At 41.0% G+C, this 20,990-nt stretch overlaps 3 protein-coding genes across 4 annotated transcripts; all 3 read left to right on the forward strand.

Moving 5' to 3' along the window:
* Positions 1-383: 383 nt before the first annotated feature.
* On the forward strand, positions 384-13,788 carry LOC138599798 (peroxisome proliferator-activated receptor alpha-like). 2 transcript variants are annotated; one of them, XM_069671554.1, is made up of 8 exons: positions 384-476; positions 4,813-5,044; positions 6,355-6,509; positions 9,428-9,566; positions 11,218-11,417; positions 11,497-11,766; positions 11,887-12,130; positions 12,251-13,788. In XM_069671554.1, exons 2-8 carry the CDS (start codon positions 4,861-4,863, stop codon positions 12,493-12,495), a joined length of 1,437 nt encoding a protein of 478 aa, XP_069527655.1. In that variant the 5' UTR covers positions 384-476; positions 4,813-4,860; the 3' UTR covers positions 12,496-13,788. The 2 variants fall into 2 exon arrangements, with proteins under 2 accessions (XP_069527655.1, XP_069527656.1); XM_069671555.1 differs by having other exon boundaries at positions 11,500-11,766.
* Positions 13,789-14,330: 542 nt separating this feature from the next.
* On the forward strand, positions 14,331-16,885 carry cdpf1 (cysteine rich DPF motif domain containing 1). Its single transcript, XM_069671442.1, has 3 exons — positions 14,331-14,443; positions 14,658-14,769; positions 15,274-16,885. The coding sequence occupies exons 1-3, from the start codon at positions 14,331-14,333 to the stop codon at positions 15,400-15,402; spliced, it is 354 nt and encodes a 117-aa protein (XP_069527543.1). The 3' UTR covers positions 15,403-16,885.
* An 851-nt stretch (positions 16,886-17,736) lies between these two features.
* Positions 17,737-20,590, forward strand: cdkn1ba (cyclin dependent kinase inhibitor 1Ba). The gene is made up of 3 exons (XM_069671220.1): positions 17,737-18,467; positions 18,886-19,044; positions 19,384-20,590. The coding sequence occupies exons 1-2, from the start codon at positions 18,059-18,061 to the stop codon at positions 19,029-19,031; spliced, it is 555 nt and encodes a 184-aa protein (XP_069527321.1). The 5' UTR covers positions 17,737-18,058; the 3' UTR covers positions 19,032-19,044; positions 19,384-20,590.
* Positions 20,591-20,990: the final 400 nt, after the last annotated feature.

Raw genomic sequence — 20,990 nt, forward strand, 5'->3', positions numbered from 1 at the left:
TTTACTGCCTGTTATTGCGTAGTTTAAAAGACAAATAATCGTAGAGGCCGTTACACACATCCTCAGACCACATAGGCTACAGACAGACCCAAGGAATAAATAAATAAAAAATAACGATTAAAAAAACCTTCAAAACGACCCGTGACGTCTCGAGCCACCAGGAAGTGATTGTATCCTGCCAAAGTAAAGCTGGGTGGTCCCGCTTTCAGATACCAGCATGTGCATTGGTTGAAACCATAGGTGTGTCAGGGGGTGTGTGCGCCATGTCGCCGTCCGTCGTTACGCTACTTCCTGCAGAGGATGAACGAAGGTTTTGACAGCGCGGAGGGAGGCGACGCGTCAAGTTTTCAGCGGAGGAGATCTGTGGATCAGTGCGTCGGAGCGTCCCGGGACCTAAACACCTCCCTGCTTCGATAACTGACATCCGTCCATCCCGGTAACAGCATCTGAAAATGCTTCGGATAGCAGCCTCTGAGGTATTATTAACCTTTATTCAAAACTGCTGTTAAGTACTTGTTATTATAGACCTTGTTTGTCTGTTTCAAACTTTAAATGCTCAGATGTAGCTACAGTTTTTAGATTTATCCTTCAAAAAACATAACATTACAAGTACATTTGGCTGTCTTTAACGACTGCCATAGGCGACTGTAGCTGCTGACTTATTGCTCCTATTCTTGCTTTAAGAAGAATGCGTGTAATTGTTCTCAGAATCTCAGTAGGATATCTTATTGTGTGTTTGGACTGAACCCGTCAACTTCCTGACTAGTTAAGCCTTCACCTGTTTTTCTAATAAACACACGCCCACGTGTTCAAGATTCATTCTGATGAGTGGAAAATGTTTATTTGTAGGCCAACACTTTCCCTTTAAGCCCCACAGTTACTTGCAGCAGCAATATCACCAGACAGTAACAGGTAAACATGATGCAGAACTTCTTTAAGTCAAACAGTGGAAGTGGGTTTTTAGGATTTCCCCTGTACACAATTTCCTGTCTGTGTTACATGGAGGACCTTGTTACAAAGCTTAAGTCCTTATTCAGCAGAAGATACTGACAAACCCATCTGGAAGTCTTGCAACTCGATGATCTTGTGGGTCTGTTGTATCCTCACTGTGGTCTGTTAACATGCTTTGTTGAGCATGGCTGTCGGCTCTCGGTGCAGCTCCTGTTTCCTCTTCTCCTGTGACCTAAAGATAGAGCCCTCTGTCTGGGAGTGTAGTTCCTCTGGGACTTAAAAACACAATGTCCTTTTGAGGTGATGGGGAAACATGGAGTGGGTTATCTATGAAAGGGGAAAGAAAGTCAAATCAAGTCACATCTAATCTACCTGTTAAATCTTTACAATTCTGAAGGGGAAATTGAGACAATTTGCAGAGGGCTGTGAGTAATGTTTATCTCCATTTACAGTTAATCTGATGCTTATTTTCTAGGTCAGTCCATTGATTTTTTTGGTAAATAAAACACAAGAACACGTCATGTCATGTTTTGTCTAACTGAACAGTTCAACACCCCAAAATATTGTATTTACTTTATTCTAAGAACAAAACAATTTGGCAACCTGGAGCTATCAAATGTTTGGCATGTTTGTTGTAACATGACCTAAATGTCAAACTAATTGTTGATTGATTTAAACTAATAGAATCAGAACAACTTTTAATCTACAGGCACAGACACGGGGCGGCTGTGGCTCAGTGGTAGAGTCGGTCGTCTTTCAATCGGAAGGATCCCCAGCTCCGTCAGGCTACATGTCGAAGTGTCCTTGGGCAAGACACTGAACCCCAAATTGCTCCCGGTGGCATAGCCAACGGGTATGAATGTGTTATCTGATTGACAGTTGGGCACTTTACGTAGCAGCCTCTGCCATCAGTGTGTGAATGGGTGAATGTGATATGTAGTGTAAAAGCAGCTTTGAGTGGTCGCAAAGACTAGAAAAGCGCTATATAAGTACAGTCCATTTACCATTACAGATAGACTGCTTAAAATTGGCTTAAATCAAGGACAACAAGTTCGAAAAATGTAACACAGACACTTAAACACCAAACTACTGTGTGTGTAGATGAGTCAACTGATAATTTCAGCTCTGCATGAAATCATAGCAGAGTGCAGGTCAGGACACACAAAACTATACTGCAATAAATCATCCAAACCAGATGTGGAAATGGTTTAGTTTATGTTGTAATGGGATCCTACATATTTTGGATGTAACTCAAGAACACTGCAGCATCTTATGTTTATAATGGAAAGCAAAATATGGACATTTCCTTGTGTGGCCCCCTGCGCTGAGATCCAAATGTTTCACCCAATTTACCCTTTGACTGAGAAATCTTTGTCAACTAGCATTATCAGATTGTCAGACGTTGGTTGGCACATCGAAGCAGCTCGACAGACCAGTTAGACAACACTTAATCAACAGCCACTTCAGTCTGTATGATCTTTACTGTGCACAACATGTCTGTAAGCGCCTCCATCTTTTAACCTACACTCACAGATATCCCCTTTTACACAGCTTTGGCATTCTGTCAGGACCTGTCCGCTGGCGTGCTGCAACTCAGAGACTAGATAAACAAGTACGAGCACGCTTCGATCAATCACGACCTCGCTGTCTGGCCTCAGGGGTTTATCTACCTAGACAGACAAAGAAAGCCTTTCACCTAATTAAAACATCATATTCTAAACAGTGAAAGTTAAAGTTGCACAATCCCATATTAGCTAATTTTTCATGCACGCTTGGCTTACAAGATGCATGCAGCTGTGTAAACTGAGACTTTACATTGAGCTCACATAAGCTCTATTAATTCCCCACAGCCAAATCTCCCAGTATTATAGAGCAGCATTAGTAATCGGCAAAAATGGTATAATAACTTTGAGACCATTAAAGTACTGTTATAATCTTATTATTGTAATGTTACAGCAAATAAACGATGGTTTAGAGGAGGAAAATCATCTGGAGTCCTGACAAGCCAATCAATGACAGTCTATAGAAAAACAACAGTTACATCGGCTGCCATGAATTACTGGAAGTTAGACAGAGCGTTATAGAACATTTGCATTAGCCACAGTGCTGTGATGTTGTGTGATGACTCAAACAGATGTCCTTTACCCCGCTGTGAGCAGCTGTGAGCTCCACTAAACTCCATCCCACACAATCTTTAAGATCCACTCTGAGAGGGCAGATACAGACAAGGACAGAGAAAGCGAGTTAAAGCTGCGTGTCTATACACTGAAAAGCTTTTCATGCAGTGTAAACAGCTCTTCTGAGTGTCTTTGAGTCTCTGAGGCCTCAGAGGTGCTCACTGAATCAGAGTCAGAGCTTTGGAACAAGCTGCAGGTTAAGTACTTTGGCCGGACAGGTTTTATGTATGAATAATGTAGTCAAAAGAAGGTGCTGCTGTTGACTATGTGCAAGGTTCACTTATTAAGCAATCACTTTCACATGCACTTACCTCAGGCATTAGTAGCCTTGTTATACTGTACCTGTATAGTAAAGCTGCAATCTATCTGGCTTGCTTCATCTCCCAAATATCCCAAATTTAGGGGTACCTCTCTGCTGCCAAATAGTCCTAAAAGATGTGTACTCAATTGGTAAATCCTGGAATGCACTCGCTGCTGGTGGAGATCTTTTGACAGGTGCAAAAGTGCAAACTTCAGTCGCTCACACACGGGAAAACTAAAGCATGTGGAGGTGATCTGAGAAGTCGTCACCCTAACGTGACTTTTTTAAGCATTTATTCTCATGCTTTTCCTCTTTAAGATCATTTGGACAACAGGTCAGGAATAATCAGTCAGAATGTTTCAGAGCGTAACAAGAAGCTAACAAAAAAAACAAAAAAAACAAATCAAAAACAGATCTGTGATGCTTCTTTAAAGCTCCTGTGAGGAACTTTCGGTTTGTGGTGATTTTGGCGCCCCCTGTGGACAAAGCCATACCTCTTATCTCTTCACTGATTTTGTCCTGTACATGCTTTAGTGGTGTAACAAAAAATCTTATCCTGCTTTCTTTATCATATGTAGCACTCACTTTAAATTTTAGCCTTGGAAAATGTAAACAAAGACAGCGTGCAGTTAATCGCTTCGTCTTACACCTACCCCCCGCCAGCAGTTTCAGGCATTAAAAATAACTATATTGAAATAACCAATCTTGTCGCTGATGGTCTGGTTTGCTTTGTAGCTCATATAGAGTAATCTGAATTAAAATTCTGTTTCATAATCAGCGAAAAAAAACACCTCACAGGAGCTTTAAAAATGAAATTAATAAAGTAATAGTATGCTAATATGTAACAGGTTGTGACCTTACTGTCTGTGGGTTGGCCTTAGTAGCCACAAGCCCGCAGAGAAGACATGCGGTGTGTCATCATTATCCAAAAGCAGGGTTTGCCTTGTCTCTACTAAGAATCAGCAATGTGGATTATTTTTGCTCATTTTTTTGGAAGATCAATAGACAGTGTTAAAAAATAACAAGACATGAAATTATCCATCCATTCATCTATCCTTCCACTATCTATACCGCTTATTCTGTTCAGGGTCACAGGTCACATACAGAGACAGACAACCTTTAACACTCATATCTACGGGCAATTTAGAGTCACTAGTGAACCTAACGAGCATGTCTTGGGAGTAATCTACACTTAAGTGTGAGACTGGAGTTTTGGGAATGGGGACAAATTTTTAAAGTGGGTTCCGTCTAATCTTCCAGGAAGTCTGAAATAAAAGCTCAAATGTTGATTTTAAAAGAGCAGAGACATGGCAGTTTATAAATGTTCCTCCGGAGTTTGTACCAGAACTGCTCCCTTACTCTCTCTCTCTCCTCTTCTCACAGTCTGGTGAGTGAGGGCTTCTTCCTCCCAGGTTTGGTTTGATCTCCACCATGGCGGGGGATCTCTTTAGTCCCCCCTCCCCGCTGGGGGATTCCCTGCTGGATGGTCCGCTGTGTGGAGACCTGATGGAGGATCTGCGTGACATCTCCCAGTCTATCGGAGACGACACGCTGGGGTTTGATTTCCTTGAGCAGCAGAGCACCGGCTCGGGGTCTGAGAGCTCCATTGCGCTGGGTGAGTAGACGTGTGGCCTCGTGGTCAAAAAAAGGTAATATAAATACTAATGAATAAATCAATGAATCAACAACAAGAACGTCTCTAGCTGTTTTAACAATGTAGTGAAAATGTCATGGTAATGAGGATCATTAAAACACTGACCTTCTGACCTTTAAGCTCCACTGTGCCATGTTTCAATTCACTAAAGAGGTCTGTCTGATAATTCCTCTCTCTCTGTATCTGCTCCATCTTGCAGCACTTGAAAAATGAGACCAGCCTTCTGTTATTTTAAGGAGACACATCAACTAAAATTACTAAGTCTGCAGGAGACACTTATGTACTCAAGCAAACACAGGCAGCAGCCTTCCCTACAGGAATCAGCAGTGTGTGATGTGTGTGAATACACATTTTTTTCATGAAAAATATTCAATGTAGTGTGACCCACTTTACAGATATCTTGTTTTGGTTAATCTGGGTCATGTGAGTCTAGTATCCAACTGTTACAATCATTTTTCAGTCCATTATAATGCTGCTTGCAACAACACAAGCAGCCTATTTCCCACGTTCTCTTTGTGTACAGCTAACAGCTTGAAAATAAAAGTGTTCATGAAGCTACTGTTACTTGTCCGTACATTTCCTGCATCTGCCTTCTGCTCAGTAGCTTTATTTTTGGCTGTTAATATTTACACAGGCTTTTTTTTCCCTTAAACAGTGTAGAATTTTTTGTTTGTTTGCATTGGCTGGGTCAACGCAATACAGTGCGCCAGCTAATTATTTATGCTAACCTTTTTTCTCTCTGCTCTAAATTGTATATCTCACAAATATGTTTTTGTCATCTGACCAGTACGCTTGGAATAAAAAGACTTGGATGACAAGATTAGCACCACTACTGTATGCTAAAACTAAGCTAACTTACAGCCAGCAGCCTGTTAGCTTAGCTCAAAGACTAGCTAAGCTAGCCTGGCTTTGTCCACCTAAAAACCACCTCTAAAATCTCCAATTAATACTTTATATGTAATTTATTTAATCTGTACAAATCAAACATTTTACTTTTACTCCAGTAAATCTTTGAATATGCTAAGCTAAGCTTACTAGCTTCTGGTTGTAGCTTCATGAGGTATACTTAATGAGTAGTAAGAATCTTCTCATGAAGTAAGAAAGTGAACAATTATATTTTCACAAAGGACTTTTGTTACCTGCTCTGCTCTGCGTATAATTAAACTACAAGTCATATTTTAAGGATGTTTAACATTTTAACGTTGTTATTTGTTCAAAAGCCAGCTTAGTGCAATCACTTTCTGTCCTTTCTGCTTTGCTGTCTGCTGCAGACACTTTGACCCCCGCCTCCAGCCCGTCTTCGGGGGTGTGCGGAGCAGCTCCCAGCCCGGAGGAGAACTTCAGCCCCCTCAACCTGGAGTGCCGGGTGTGCTCAGACAAGGCTTCAGGCTTCCACTACGGGGTGCATGCCTGTGAGGGCTGCAAGGTGAGAGACGTGTGACTCAGTGCAGCCAGTAAGAGGACATAATGTACATAATGCATATACTGTACATATCAAGGTGAGACAGGACATAAACGCCATATAAAGATATAAATATAAACATAAACACAGATACAGTCCTGTTCAGATAATGTGTGCTGCAAAGGCAAACAAGGTTTGGTGTCTTTGCATGTTGCTGTCTAACTATACCAGAGCTGAACAACACCACACATGTGTTCGCAATGACATACATGCCTGCATATGCGGCAGCACGCACACCCAAACACACACAAAGCTTGGCATGCAGAAGCGCCTGACCCAGAGGCCAGTGGAAAGTTTCTAAAGCACACCGCCGGGTCATGTGAGGTAGGGGACAGAGTGGCCTCGGTTGCCTTGTTACCTTTCCCCTTGTTGGCACAGAGCCCCACTAAGAGACTTTAACACACATACACACTTGCACACACATGGAGCTGCTGCTGACACTAATCCCCCCCTGTGTTTAATATCAAATATTACCTTTTTGTGGAGTAATCTTTGGGATTTTATTATAAGAAAAATCTTTTGAAGCTTCTCACAATCATAGAGGTAAATCCTCCTGGCCTGAATTGGTTTAGCTCTGCGGGACACTTCTGTGCATAGATTCCTGACATTCTTGGGATGCACAAAAATGTCATATAAGAACAGCGACACCCAGAACATTCTGTAACTGAGACCAGTGAGTTCATTATCAGTTCAGGGATCAGTCCTGTGTGTGTGTGTTACAGCCATTAAGGATCATCAGTGCATTGTTTGCCGAGTCATGTGAGCACGTCTTAGGCTCATATCTCGCTAAGCCAATAGCATGTTGTCGCTGCTAATCTGAGCCTTTGTTTGCTATTCCTGCTTGACTTTTAAACTTGTGACCTTGCCCGCTTCTCCCATCAGCCACAACTTTAACGTGAAATTGAGTGTTTTCTGTTTTGTGCAGACTCTGTTTTCACTCCTCTGGTCTGGCAATGTGCCATTAATTTCACTTCAATCCATAGGAGACGTGATGGATGCAGGCAAGAGGCAAACATTTCGAAATGTCTATCTCTCTGTCCAAGTTTTGAAGAATACAGTTGCGCAATGCACATCTGTATGTTAGTGCTGTAAAGCTGGCTGTCTCCCTGCAGGACTCTGGTTGACGCAGAAATCACCAGCACCACAAATTCAGCTCATCCTGCCCTCCCCTGTGTCAGACCGCTGCTATTCTTAAGTAGGAACATGATGACACCGATCAGTCGGACGCTGCACATGTGAGAGGTGTATTTTGACCGCATTTTGTTCCTCAAAATTCTCTGGCTGATGATATTGCGCCATCATGGAAAAGTCTGGCGTGTGATGTGTTGCAGTCACAGCTCACGGTTTCCATGCTGGACCGGCTCTGCGTATCATTTTCAACACCTCGCTTTAAGAGAGGAGCGCGCTGGAGTGGGAATGTGGATGGAATGTGCTGTGCTGCCGTGGTGCCAGGGATTAAGTCTGCGGTTGGTGATGATGGTATGACGTGTGTACGGGACATTTAGAGCAGGACAATCCGGCACCTCTACCTGCTCAATAGGAAGAAGTTATTTTATGAGATGTAAACATTGAAACTGTTCTTTTGTCTCACTAGAACAAGTTTACCCTGAAGGAAGCATTGCACAATCCATGTTTTTGCTTACGTCTTTACTCGTGTTACTCACCTCTCACAGCTATATATCCCAAGTACGTGCCTCTCTGGTTGTAAATGGTCCCCATACATGCAAAGACATGCATGCTGCAAACACTCATCTGTTTTTCTGTCCTTGTGCGGTTCTGTTGTTTCGTAATGTGATTTTAAAGACTTCCACATGACACCAAACTCTATGCTTGGAACTTTACAATTTTCCAAAGAACACAGCTGCTTCTCCCAAAAAAACTTGACATTTTTGGTTAAAAAACAAACAAAAACTGATCTTTGACACTAAATAATCCTTAACAATGTTCTGACTTCAAGATTAAGACTTTCTGTTAGATGTTGCTGACGTATCGCGTGTGTGTGTGCCTCCGGATATTTTGCCAGAATATCAATTTTCCATTCCTGACAGTAAGGAATGAGGAATGTCCTGACTGACATTTCACTAACTTACACAGGTGTGTGTGAGTGTACGTCAAAGAATCGTATGTTCTGGCACTTGTGAGACACCTGTTAGCATGCGTTGGAACACTGCCCGGCAGTGCTCTCAGTGTGTGTTCGACGGCTGCTGTCCAATCACGATTTGCAAAGAAGGGGAAGAGCTTACAGTACACCTTGAAGCACGTCTCCCTTTAAATAGATGTATTTCCACTGTACAGTCCAATCCAAAATGTAATATAACACTTCTACTACCAGGGCTGAAAATGTACAGCAGGCATGTACAGTATGATAAGGTGCTACAGATATAGGTGTGTGACACAGGTTTTACACAGTACTCCAGTATTCATCAGATAATTAGCTGCTGGTTTTGGGTCACCTTTGACTCAGAATGTATTAAATAATTTAAGAATACAAAAGAGGAATGAGAGCGAAGAAGAAAGGCTTTAAAATGTTGATGTTTCCTTGTTTAAAAGGGTCCATTCAGAACTGAAGGCTTACTAAACCACAGCAATCAGGAAGCTAGAGTGTTGTTAAATGAAGCTTAAATACATGGTCAATAATGTTTGATTTCAGGTTCAAACTGGAGGTGAATGCAGAATAAGTAAAGACGTCTTCTGTGCTGCAGTAGGAAAACAGAACACAGAAGAGAGGCGAGGGAGGGCTATTTTTGACCTGGAAGGCAAGGAGGGGGTCGGATGTGGTGGTTGGGGGTTTACTGATTTTTATATTGGCTAAAGTACCAGGAGTGTATTTTTGTGTGTTATTGTGTTATTGATGAAATGGTTGCTTCATTCTGTCTCACCAGGGTTTCTTCAGGAGGACCATCAGGCTAAAACTAGAGTACGATAAGTGCGAGCGCAACTGCAAAATCCAGAAGAAGAACAGAAACAAGTGCCAATACTGCCGATTCCACAAGTGCCTCTCGGTGGGAATGTCCCACAACGGTAAGGCCCAAAACACATGAAATTGAATTATTCTATGGAACATTTGATAAAAAGCAGCCACAAGGGACAATTACAGGATGACAGTCCAACAATTACTTAAAGTGATAATCTCCAAGATTTCCGTTTCGTTGTCTTTGGCGGCACCTTATGGCGATAAATGGTAATTGCGGGAGCACACTTCCCAGATATCCAAACAGTGTTGCATATCAGACGTTCACGGTTGGCTCCATTTATAACGTTTGTAACTCTTGAGTTTCCTCGCTGATGGTCACTTTCCTTTTTAGACTGTTTCATCATAGACCTTCATCTGAGCCTTGAATTTGTTTCTTTTTATTTGAATTTTCACTTATTTTTCTGTAGTCATCAATCTTTTCTTTGTTTGTTCAGCCGTATTAGATTACTGTTTACTCGCAACACTTGCAGACACCGGAAAAGCAGCCGCTTAGCTCCGCCTACCCTCTCTGGCAGACAAATGCAAAGGGTATCATTACTGGGTCATAGGCTCAATCACCATTGTGTTAACTCATTCAGCGAGAGATAGTGACTTAACAGACATTTACTTAAATGAAAGTTTTCAAGATTATTCCTTTAAAACATCAGTAGCCTATATATGGGGCGCTGGTTTAGCTCAGTTGGTAGAGCAGGCGCCCCATATACAGAGGTTACAGTCCTCGTCACACTGATCATTTGCTGCATGTCATCCCCCTTTCTCTTCTCCACACATTTCCTGTCTCTTAAAAGCCAAAGAAATAATTTAAAAAAAAACGTTATAATAAGCTAAAGTTACAGCATCCACTTTTTCTCTTTTTTTAATGTAACTTCTATGTGTATTTGTTTGCAGGGAAATTGTCGATACAGACCAAAATAAACTACTACTACTACTAAAACTATAACTATTAATATAATGCTATATGTAAACGTAGGGTAATGGTAGTACAAGTAGAGAAACAAAGTATGTTAGCTGGCATGCTAACATTATTTACACAGTATTGTCTAGCTAAAGTTGGCTAGCATTAGCCACAATTAGCTTCTGGTCACACTAGGCCGAGTTTGGCTTTGAGTGTACTACTTGAGTTAGATTTTTTAATTTTTAATACTTAATACTTCTTAGTTGTAATAACGAATTAAACCAAAAACATAATGTCTATAGCAATAAAAAATAACTAAGCAGTAAGCTTGCAGTTACATAAAAATCTGCCTAGTCAACAACATAGTATGTGTATTTTACAACAGCAGCAGGACGTGTCTTTGTGTCTTTCTGTGTTTTACACTGAGTGGGTTTATATAGAACAATGTCCCGCTGGAGCCTGCTTGACATTGAGAAAACACAGGCTCCATATAGCTCCACATCTGGCCTGTCAGCTGCACTCACTGCTTAGGGGTCATTGGGTTTGTTACGATGGCCTCCCACCGCAGGCAGAGCAGCGTCAGAAACCTGAGAGGAGGACGACATGTTGTCCTCTGTGGAGAGGAAAGAGAACAGAATGCACCAGATCTGTTGTGGGTGAATGATTGTGAGTGTGCACACATGCATGTTAGCTGTAGGAGGATATAACTGATGTATACATACACAGTTTCTTTGTAGAATAAGAATCCTAGCACTGGAAAACTCTTCTAGCTGCTGCTAATGATTAATGTCTCTGTGAACCAGCTATCCGGTTTGGTCGGATGCCTCAGGCGGAGAAGCTAAAGCTCAAGGCAGAAAGCAAGATGGTGGAGAAAGAGGTGGCGAGCCCCATGCTGGCCGACCACAAGATCCTCGTCCGGCAGATCCACGAAGCCTACGTGAAGAACTTCAACATGAACAAAGCGAAAGCTCGGCTCATACTCACCGGAAAAACAAACAAGATGGTAAAGGAAAATAAAGCAAATGAAGTTTGAATAAATTCTTAAATCTGTATCCTCACATCCTTTTCTTGTCTTTTCCCAGCAGCCCTTCATCATTCACGACATGGAGACATTCCAGCTGGCGGAGAGGACGTTAGCGGCCCATATGGTGAACGGTGACAATCCGGAGCCTGAGATTGGCCTTCATGCTGGGGACGTGGTTCCTGCTACAGGGAGTGGGGATCTCCAGCAGAGCGAAGCTGAAACCAGGCTGTTCCACTGCTGCCAGAGCACCTCGGTGGAGACGGTCACAGAGCTGACCGAGTTTGCCAAGGCCGTACCAGGTTTCCAGAGCCTGGATCTTAATGATCAGGTGGGTGTAGGAATGCTGTATCTGTCATTTGTTTTCCTGTCTAAGGGAAAAGTGGACAGAAAATGTTTTACTTAACTTGGATAAAGAGAATGCTCTGTTGCATCTTAATTTCCTGTTTAGGTGACTCTCTTGAAGTATGGTGTTTATGAAGCCCTCTTCACACTTCTGGCCTCCTGCATGAACAAAGATGGCCTCCTCGTGGCCCGTGGCGGAGGCTTCATCACCCGAGAGTTTCTTAAGAGCCTCCGAAGGCCATTCAGCGACATGATGGAGCCCAAATTCCAGTTTGCTACACGCTTCAACTCCCTGGAGCTGGATGACAGTGACCTGTCCCTGTTTGTGGCTGCAATTATCTGCTGCGGAGGTAATAAACATGTAGGAAATTATATTTTATGATATTTAAAAATGCACTAACGGCAAAAATGTGCAAAAAAACCCTATCCTTCACATTATTCTTCCTTTTCCCTCTATCCCTTCCCTCCAGATCGTCCTGGCCTGGTGGATGTTCCTCTAGTGGAGCAGCTGCAGGAAAGCATTGTTCAGGCACTCCGGCTCCACCTGCTGGCCAACCACCCCGACGACAACTTCCTCTTCCCGAGACTACTGCAGAAACTGGCCGACCTCCGGGAGCTGGTCACGGAGCATGCTCAGTTGGTGCAGGAAATAAAGACAACAGAGGACGCGGCGCTGCACCCGCTTCTGCAGGAGATATACAGGGACATGTACTGAAAAGCAAGAATATGAATGAATGCCATTCAAAACCAGGTGTACATAAATAGTTACTTTAACTATACTAAGATATGCATATCAGTGTACTGTAAGTAGATGATTGTGCAGCTTCCATGGATGCACACTGCTGTGATCTGCAGAGGCTGCACTGAGGCCGCGCAACTTTAAAACTCTCTAATGGCACAAAACACCTGTGGTTAAATGCATAACTTAGAACACCTAATTTCCATGGATTGGGTTCTGATGCCAGCTTTTACTTTACAGACACAAGAATATGAGAGCAAAAGGTAAATAGGTAGTAGGCTATACAAATTTGGATAGCATTTAAAATAGGGGTACACATAATATAGATACAAGGACATGACTGCTGCAGTCATGTATGCCCTATATACAAGTATTTTGCCTGTGAACTAAAAATGGAATTGTAGTGCAAAGAAGCAGAGAAGTTTTTCATCTTTGAGGCAACTGAAATATTCAAATTATTTTGGATATTTGGTCTACAACATATGTTTATTTGAAAGTCTTTGGATTTGGTTAATTTCATTGTCATGCGCTTTTATTTTGTACCAGTGCCTTATAAAATTACACAAGTCTTTCCTGACCGTTTTGAGATTACTGTTTGAAGACACACCTGCATCAGTATTCACTAAGTGCCATAATGTTGACCTCAAATCTCCTCTGTTTCTGATATTAAACCGTCACCACATAAAAAATACGATAGACCATGGGGTAGATGTGTTACTATTTGGTGTTGGAGCTTGGAATGTTCTCACATCTTATTAGGTGCCAAATCTGGTGCATTTAAGGCAGGCAATGAACTAAAAATGAGCCTAACTTCAACTGTCCTGTCCTATCATTCGAAATAACCATTATTTCACTTATGTTTGTATTTCAATCCTTTATCCTACTGCAAAAACCAAGTCATCATGATTGCTCATCTAACCTGTTTCTTCAGACTGTTCTTCTGCCATTAAGGCACCTTGTTTTCAGGAAAAAACTGTATTGGCCAGTACTGAATATTTTGACCACAAACACAATAATCTGTTAAGCTGGTCAATGTTTTATTTTGTAAATATAATAGGAATGTGGTGACCACAGTGAAAGGGATGTGTGTAAGTGTAGACAGGAAAACAGGCCTCTGTTAAGAAAATGAAGCTGGATGTCTGATTTTTGTGACTCATCTCCTGATGTAGTATTGTAACATTTGTTCTCATAATTAAACAGTTTATATTTTTATCAGGTATATCAGTGTACATTAGATGCATTTGCTGTTTTAATTAAAGGAATATGTGGTAGCCTAAAATAAACTAATATATTTAACTTTTTTTATCTGTCTTATTTTCCTGCCTCATAATGCCAGTATTATCAGTTCATCTAATTAAACCCCACTGTTCAAACAATTAGCCAGAAGACATATTTCATTTTGAGGAAACACAGCCTACAGGTGGAACTAATTACGTTAATGATAACTTTGCGCCGTGTACATCTCCCTTTAAGTTTTAAATGTAATTAATTAGCCACACCTGTACTTTGCCTTTAATGGCATGTTTAAGTATCTGCTGTTAAACTGTATTATAACAGGATTTTCTTTGACTTTGAAATGAGCTATTCATTGTGGCCCTTTCTTTCAAATATTATATAATTTCCCACATAGATATCTATCAACATACAGTCGTTTGAAACACCCAAATACCTTAAAAATCATGAAATTCTAATGTCATTTTTTAACGTTGTGCTCCCCCAGTCCAGTAGGTGGCGGTAAAACTTCATGAAAAAAACAATGTGGAGTCAATGTGAAAACCCGGAAATGAATTTTGCACCGTTTGCTCTGAGCGATGGAGCAAAGTACAAGTGAATCCCGTCAAAAAACTTTTACTTGCCAGTTGTGTGGTTTAAGTAGCCCCTTCACTTACCACGGGCAGAAACCACCAAACACCAGAGCTATTGTGTAAGTGTACATTAAGCGAAATGCTCCCTTTAGCGCTATGGAGCTAACTATGCTACAGCTAATGTTGTTAGCAGCTACGTGTGATACAAAGCAAAACTAACCCTCTAGTTATGTCTGCGATGCATTTATTGTATTTTCTGTCTTAAAACATGTGTCGTTTGTCTCTGTGAAGAAATGTAACAGCTTATGTTTGATTTTTCTGTCGCCCCATTAGGTTGCTTGAGGAGTGTTTTGTGACCAGGGACCCCTTCAGTCCGGACAAGGAAAAGTTTCTCGTTTTGGGCTCAAACTGCAGCCTGTGCAGCAAGTGTGTCTGTGTTGGATCGGTGAGATGTTTTAAAATCGAATTTCTGCGGTGTGTTTTCCCACAGACTAGATATGTGATCATGTAATTCCATTTTTTAAATGATGAAGGCTTAAATGCAAAAATGTTGGCGTGTTCTTCCAGGGACAAATCACAGCAGTGTTAAAAAGATACTGGTAGCAGTCCAACTTATTTGTATGTTTGTGGACAGAAAAAAATGTATCTCAGAAGCATAGTCATCCTCAAAATATTTGCATGTCAATTCTGGTTTTGCTGAGTTGACCTTTTGGATCGCTGATGGATTAAACTTGCATCTGTCGTTATCATGTTAGTCTCAGATGACCCTGTAATCATGTGGCAAAAAAATATGTGCTGAGTGAGCTTCTTCACTGAGATGCTCTTGAATCAATTTGTTCACTTTCACATACAGATATTGATAAAATAAGAAAACCAGTGTAACTAGGCATTCCACGTACTAAAGTGAAACTGGATCATTGATACTGTACTCTTGCTTCCTTTCTGTCAGGACTGCAGTCTTTTCTACACTAAAAGGTTCTGCATGCAGTGTGTGAACAAGCACTTGGACCAGTTCCCCCATCAGATTCAGGCCGAGCTGGCCAAGAAGAAGCAGAGCTCCAAAGCCACGGTCTCATGACATCTGACTGGAGGTCCTTAACCTGCCCAGCAATAGAGGAGACAAGTCTAAATGGTCAGATAAAGACTCATAACTGTGTCAGGGGCACTCTTATATGCGTCTATGCTAGGCGAAAGTGCACAAACACCACACCAAAAATCTTAACATCCTGTAATTTATTGTCAAAAATTTACACCACACCACTGAAAAAGGGGAGTATTTAGCTGCTGTGACAGTCTACATGATGTCATCTGCAATCTGCATCTGTTTTCTGCAATTAAAAAAACTCCCAACTTTGTATCTGATGTCATGTTCTGCATATACAAAGTTAGCCTGCATTCGATAAATTTTTTTGTTTTGAAAAAAGGCATTGCAACAAAAAAGCGTCATAATTTCCTAATTAGGGCACATGTTCTATTATAATGGCTCTTAGCTATATTTACTAATTAATAGAAACAGATGACAGTAATAAAGTCATTGCTAATATCAGCTATTCAGCCTAAGTCATCAACTATTTTGGGCATCTTCCAAACCGATATAAAGATGTTGTGGAAACAGCATTTCTCATGACCAGTTGCCCGACAGATTAAAAACCAGGTTCCTGTTTCCACTGCCTGTGCAAAAATATAAAAGGATAAGTTAAGTATTATTTCACAATGTTCTTGGTGAATTATGCCTGTTGCACTACATTTTATGAGAAAACACTTTTATTACTTTCCGGAAACATAGTAACACATGAATTGTTTTGTAACTATGTAAGATGTGTAACATATCCCCTGTGTCTGGCCAGAGGGCTTTGCCGTTGACTTCTGTGGAGTCAAAAAATAGTTTTTCTGTGTTATCATTATCTATAAAAAGACACATCCAGCAGTGACCTTTCTCTGTTGTTTTTTAAATGTTTGTGGATCCTTATTAATGAGTAACCAACATTCTTTTTAGTAACAGAATCTGCTACTATTGCATCATCCCACTCAGTTGCATTTAGTGTTTTTCTCAAAAGCTAAGCTCGAATATTTTCCAACTGTGCAGAAAGAAACATACGAGTTTTACCCAGAAAGCATTGCTTATGAATGTGTGACCCAAACAAAATGTTCTCTAGCCTCGTTTCTCCTTATCCTGTCTAATCAGTTTGATCAATATCTGTTTCCATCCCAGGGATCTCTGTACAACGGCGTGCACAGTTTGCAGCAGCATAAACACATTACAGATTAAGTGTGATCCCGGTGATAACATCGATAAAACAGCTGGCTTCGCTGAATTCATCACGAGATGTTTCACTCTTTTCAAGGGTTAATTGAAACAGCATGGCCTTAAAGGCAGGCCCGGTGATTTTTTTTTTCTTCTGGAAATTGCTGCAGAGGAATGCAAAGCGACTCTCGCTGTAGAGTTTAAGTTGGGACATTGTGAACTCCTGCGCACAAGGAGACTGATGCATTCACTCAATTACTGCAGGACACCTTTGCAGCTGTTAGATGTACAGAAAATAAATTACGTAACTAGAAATTAAAACAGATTAAACTCTTACGTTTGGATTTTTTATTTTAAGGTGCAACTTGAGAACATTCCAGAGAGAAATGAGCTGAATTTCAGGATCTTTTTTTAAGCTGCCAGACTTTCTGTTTCCTTGGTGTTTAAATTCTGAGCACACATAAGTAATTACAACCATTGAAGCACACAAACCCGCCCTGTGGCACCAGTGGGAGAGTCTGACAGTGATAGGCACTGTGCCAACCATTACGAAGGCTTTCTGCTCCAGAGCTGATGTCATCGGATACTAGGAGGCAGATTTGTGGGTTTTTTTCTTGTTTTCCTGCATAAAACCTCACATTAAGTGTCTAATTGTCCTTCGGTTACCTTGAGGCTGTAGCTGAATAGATTCACACTGATTGAATCAAGTTTTCCTCAACTGTTTATTTGATGCCAGATCAGATCAAGCAAAGCAATCTGTCAGCACTCTTAACAATCATCTGATGATTTATTCCTGTGATAACATTAAGAGCCAGAAAATGTTTTTTCTGTTCTCTTATCAGGTTTTACACTTCAGACAATTAGCCTGGTTATCTCACAGTACATGAACACAGCATATAAATCAAATCATCAAATGATATCTTTGACCTTTAAGTGTTCAGTTAAATGTCCATCATGTGCTAAAACAGGTGCTAATGGATAAGCTAAAACATGATCACACTCCTCCTAAACTATATCCTCCCTTTTCTTTCTTATTTTAATAACTAATCAAATAGATACATTAAGCCATATTCATGTGTAGAGTTAATCCAATCCAGCTCTGTGTTGTTGTTGCCCCTGTTCGACTTTAAGAGCTCTCTCTCTATGGGCGGTCCTAGTGTGCAGACCAATGAATCGCCTCCTCTGTTTAAATAGTCCTTGATGTCAACTTTTCTTCTTCACTCATAGCTCCCTCTAACGCCATGTTGGCTGTTATGACTTGACTTGTTGTTTTCATCTTGCCTTACTACGGACTTGACAGGAGTGGCTTTCTTAAACCCCCCTGCGCATTTGGAGACGCTTTATTCCATTTTTTGCGCGTACGCGTTTTGGATGATACGCGCGGAGTATGCACGCATCTTTCCTGTGACTTTGCATTTAAAAGGAATACTACTTGGAAATAGAAGTTTTCAAGAGTTTGGTCGTTTGTGGGAGTGTTTTTGCTTGTCATATGTGCAACAAAATGTCAGATGTTCGCCTGTCTAATGCGAGCCCGACGGTGGAGAGGGTGGATGCGAGGCAGCAGGACAACGTCAGACCTCCGACCCGCAGAAACCTTTTCGGCACACCTGACCGAGGGGAGACGCGGAGGCTTTTTGAAGCTTCGATACAGGAAAGTGTGCAGGCTTTTATTGAGGAGTATGATTTCGATCCCGTCAACGAGAGACCGCTCACTCCGCACAGTTACCAGTGGCAGGAGGACAACGACGCACCGGAGTTTTACCGCAGAGCGCCTCACCGGAGTCGGCGGCCCCAGCGAGAGGTGGAGTTGCCCGGCGAAAACAACCGGCAGGATGCCGAGGAGAGGAATCGCCAAACAAACAGAAACGGTTCGAGGAAGAGGCGTTCAGGATCTTCAGGTGATTTACACTGACTTATTTAGGCTGTCACGCATTTATATTTGGCTGTGTCGCAATGTAGCAAAAAGCAACAGTTGTGTCCGGGGTTCAAATGTAGGCTACGATACTGATCTGTCTTTGAAAACAAACACAAGTGTGCTGGAGAAAGATAAAATAAACCTGAAACTTATTTACTCATTTATATGTCTTAGTTATTTGATCTCTTGTTGCAGATGAGGGTGTGAAATGTAATTCACACTTTCTCAGGGGATAAAACTCGCGCTTATTAGGCTACATCGTAGTTTGCACATTTTCTTTAGTCGCGCTCTTCTGAGTTGCAACATTTCGCTGTCAGGTGCCTTTTAAAAGTGAACGTGCAGCACTACACGCCCAACACCCTCACAACTTTTTTTCCCTCTGCGTGCTCTCTGTCTGCCAGGTCCCTGCTCCAGCGAGAGTCACAGTAAAAGGTCGCATTCCGACGAAGAAGACGATGATGACCAGGCGGGCGGTGCGGCAAGTGGAGCGGTGAAAGCCGCGGAGGAGAGACCGAGCAGACCGGAGAACGGCGCGGAGGTCCAGTGAAAAACAGTGCAAGGTTAGAAATCATTATCTCCCTATTCAACTTTTATTATGTGATATGAATTGATAATAGCGTACATGTTTTAAATGTGCAAAATACGAAAAGAAAAAGGCTTTTATTTTGGAGGAGTTTTTTGTACTTGTTTATCACCACCATCAAAAAGGCATACAAACAGTTGTAAACACTATTTTCCTTGCACGCAGCACTCACACGTCATCAGCCCTTCAAACTTACATATTGTTTTTTTCATGCTATGACTGTTCACCCTCTGCGCCCGTGTGTGTGTCTGCACGAGGAATATAAAGCAAAAGCAACTGCGTTTTCAACAGCCTGTTTCCTCTTTCTGTCCCACAGAGCGGGGGAGACCTGTTGCTGGTGGAATACTGTAGCCTTTCTCGTCATCTGACAGATGGGAGAGAAAATATAAAAGCAGCCTTTTCCTAAAGAAAGGAGGAGGAGAGGCTGCACAAGCACTGAATATGTACACTATCAAGTTTTGGCACTCATTTCAGTTAAATTGCCTCAGAAGCAGCAGACAATGTAGCAGTGTGCAAAAGGATTTTTGCTCATTTTTGTATCTACTACCTATGTTTCAGATGTAGCACATAAAAAGAAGCATATTATGCTTGTCATACTTTTGTTAAATGTCTTTAAATATGTGTGTGAATTTGACTCGGGAAGTTGCAGTGCAATTTCCAAAAGAGAAATATTATTTTGTTAAAGTGGTCATATTGTATCATTATTCAGGTAATTGATGTAAGTTAAAAATGCAGATTTCAAAAGTCAGGGTTATGTGGAAACAAATTTTCTTCTTTGTCTTTCTTTTCCTATGGCTTTATTTGTCCCAGTGTTATAAATATATTGTGTATTTGAAGGCCCAGATGACCACACTGTAAGTTGAGGGTCCATCTAACTGGGAACAGCCATGACAGATAAAGTTTACATGCAAATGATGTCTCCTTTTTCCCCATGATACTTTTTTAAATTTTTTTTGCCAAACTGAATTTATTTTATTTTGCCAAAGGGATGGGGTGGGAGGGTGGCTAAACTGCTGAGCAATATCCAACCAAATTTTAACAGTGTATGCTAATAATCCTAAGAATTAGCTTTTATTTTGAAATTAGTTCATATTTGAGTGACTTTTAGGTCACACATCCTGCCCCTTTGTGATAAATGGTGTAGTCCAGGTTAGCATAGATAAAGTATGTTAAAACCACTGGGCTACTTATGCAAATATGTGAATCAAAGATATGTCTTTGTGGTGTGGAATTCATGTGGAACATGTAATTGCACTATTGTTAATTTCTCATTTTTTTTAGGGCAGAAAAACAAAGTGACACTGCCTCATTTGGTGTAAAACTTTGAAGTGTACCTGTGTGCCTTTTTTTTTTTTTTTTTTTTTTGAAAAACACTGAAAAATTCTACTAACTTATTTATGTTGAGCTTTTTGTTGTGGGTGTATGTACAGCTTCCCAAAGCGACATTTTTGTAAATATATATTTTCATTATTGTTCTTAAGATAAATAAACTGTTGCAAAACTGAGCCCAATAATGGATTTTATATACTGTGTGTTTTTGTATTTTCTCTTCAGTCTGCAGTTTAATAGAATAAAAAGCAGCACTGGTGTAAGTGATGCATGTCCTCACTACTTCGATTGCTTTGCACACTCCACCATTGACAAACACACTTTGTTGTTCTCATGTAAACTGGCAGGCGTATCATAAACACAAAGTCTTACACATAACAACAATGTTTTTAAGGGTTTAATGTGTTCATCGGTCTGAAGAATGACTCAGCAGTTAAAGACCTATTAAATAAGCCTTAACTTACCAAGTGTCGCCACTAATAAATACCATAAAAAAGAAGTGTTATGTCCATCATGCTCGGAAATGATGTTTTAGTGAACTTACATTATGTAAGCTTTCCAGCTGTGAATGTATTTTTGTAGAAGTTTCACAAC

Source organism: Semicossyphus pulcher, unplaced genomic scaffold, assembly GCF_022749685.1.
Source record: "Semicossyphus pulcher isolate SPU_LCO1_2020_fin unplaced genomic scaffold, fSemPul1.0.p SCAF_20, whole genome shotgun sequence".
Taxonomy (NCBI): domain Eukaryota; kingdom Metazoa; phylum Chordata; class Actinopteri; order Labriformes; family Labridae; genus Semicossyphus; species Semicossyphus pulcher.